At 53.7% G+C, this 268-nt stretch overlaps 1 protein-coding gene across 1 annotated transcript in view; it reads right to left on the bottom strand.

Annotated features, from left to right (window-relative positions):
* LOC119592277 (NACHT and WD repeat domain-containing protein 2-like) overlaps positions 1-268 on the bottom strand; it is a 51,166-nt gene that overhangs the window by 50,228 nt on the left and 670 nt on the right. The window contains exon 3 of the mRNA XM_037941108.1: positions 16-134. Coding sequence (XP_037797036.1) covers positions 16-134 — 119 coding nt within the window. The remainder of the gene's footprint in view (positions 1-15; positions 135-268) is intronic.

Below are 268 nucleotides of genomic sequence, written 5' to 3'. Positions count from 1 at the left end.
AGTTAATTCACACTCACCACGAAGTTCGGTCCCATGGAAAGTCTCTGGCAGTTGTCAATCTCCCTCATGCAGAGTTCAGTGGTCATGTGATCGTCTGTTGCCTCGTCTCTCACGCCCCATCTCATGTCTACCACCTGTGATGCGAAGGGATTTATGATTTGCTGTTTATTTCAGGTGTTGCTTTATGTGGGGGGAGGGGGCGGGTATGTAGGGGGGTGAGGAGTGGTGGGTCTGTGGGTGGGTAAGGGGTTGGGGTGTGGGGGTGAGG

This window comes from Penaeus monodon, chromosome 30 (assembly GCF_015228065.2).
Source record: "Penaeus monodon isolate SGIC_2016 chromosome 30, NSTDA_Pmon_1, whole genome shotgun sequence".
Classification (NCBI taxonomy): domain Eukaryota; kingdom Metazoa; phylum Arthropoda; class Malacostraca; order Decapoda; family Penaeidae; genus Penaeus; species Penaeus monodon.
Note: the sequence above shows the minus strand (reverse complement) of the source record. Positions and strands in the feature narration are given on the sequence as shown.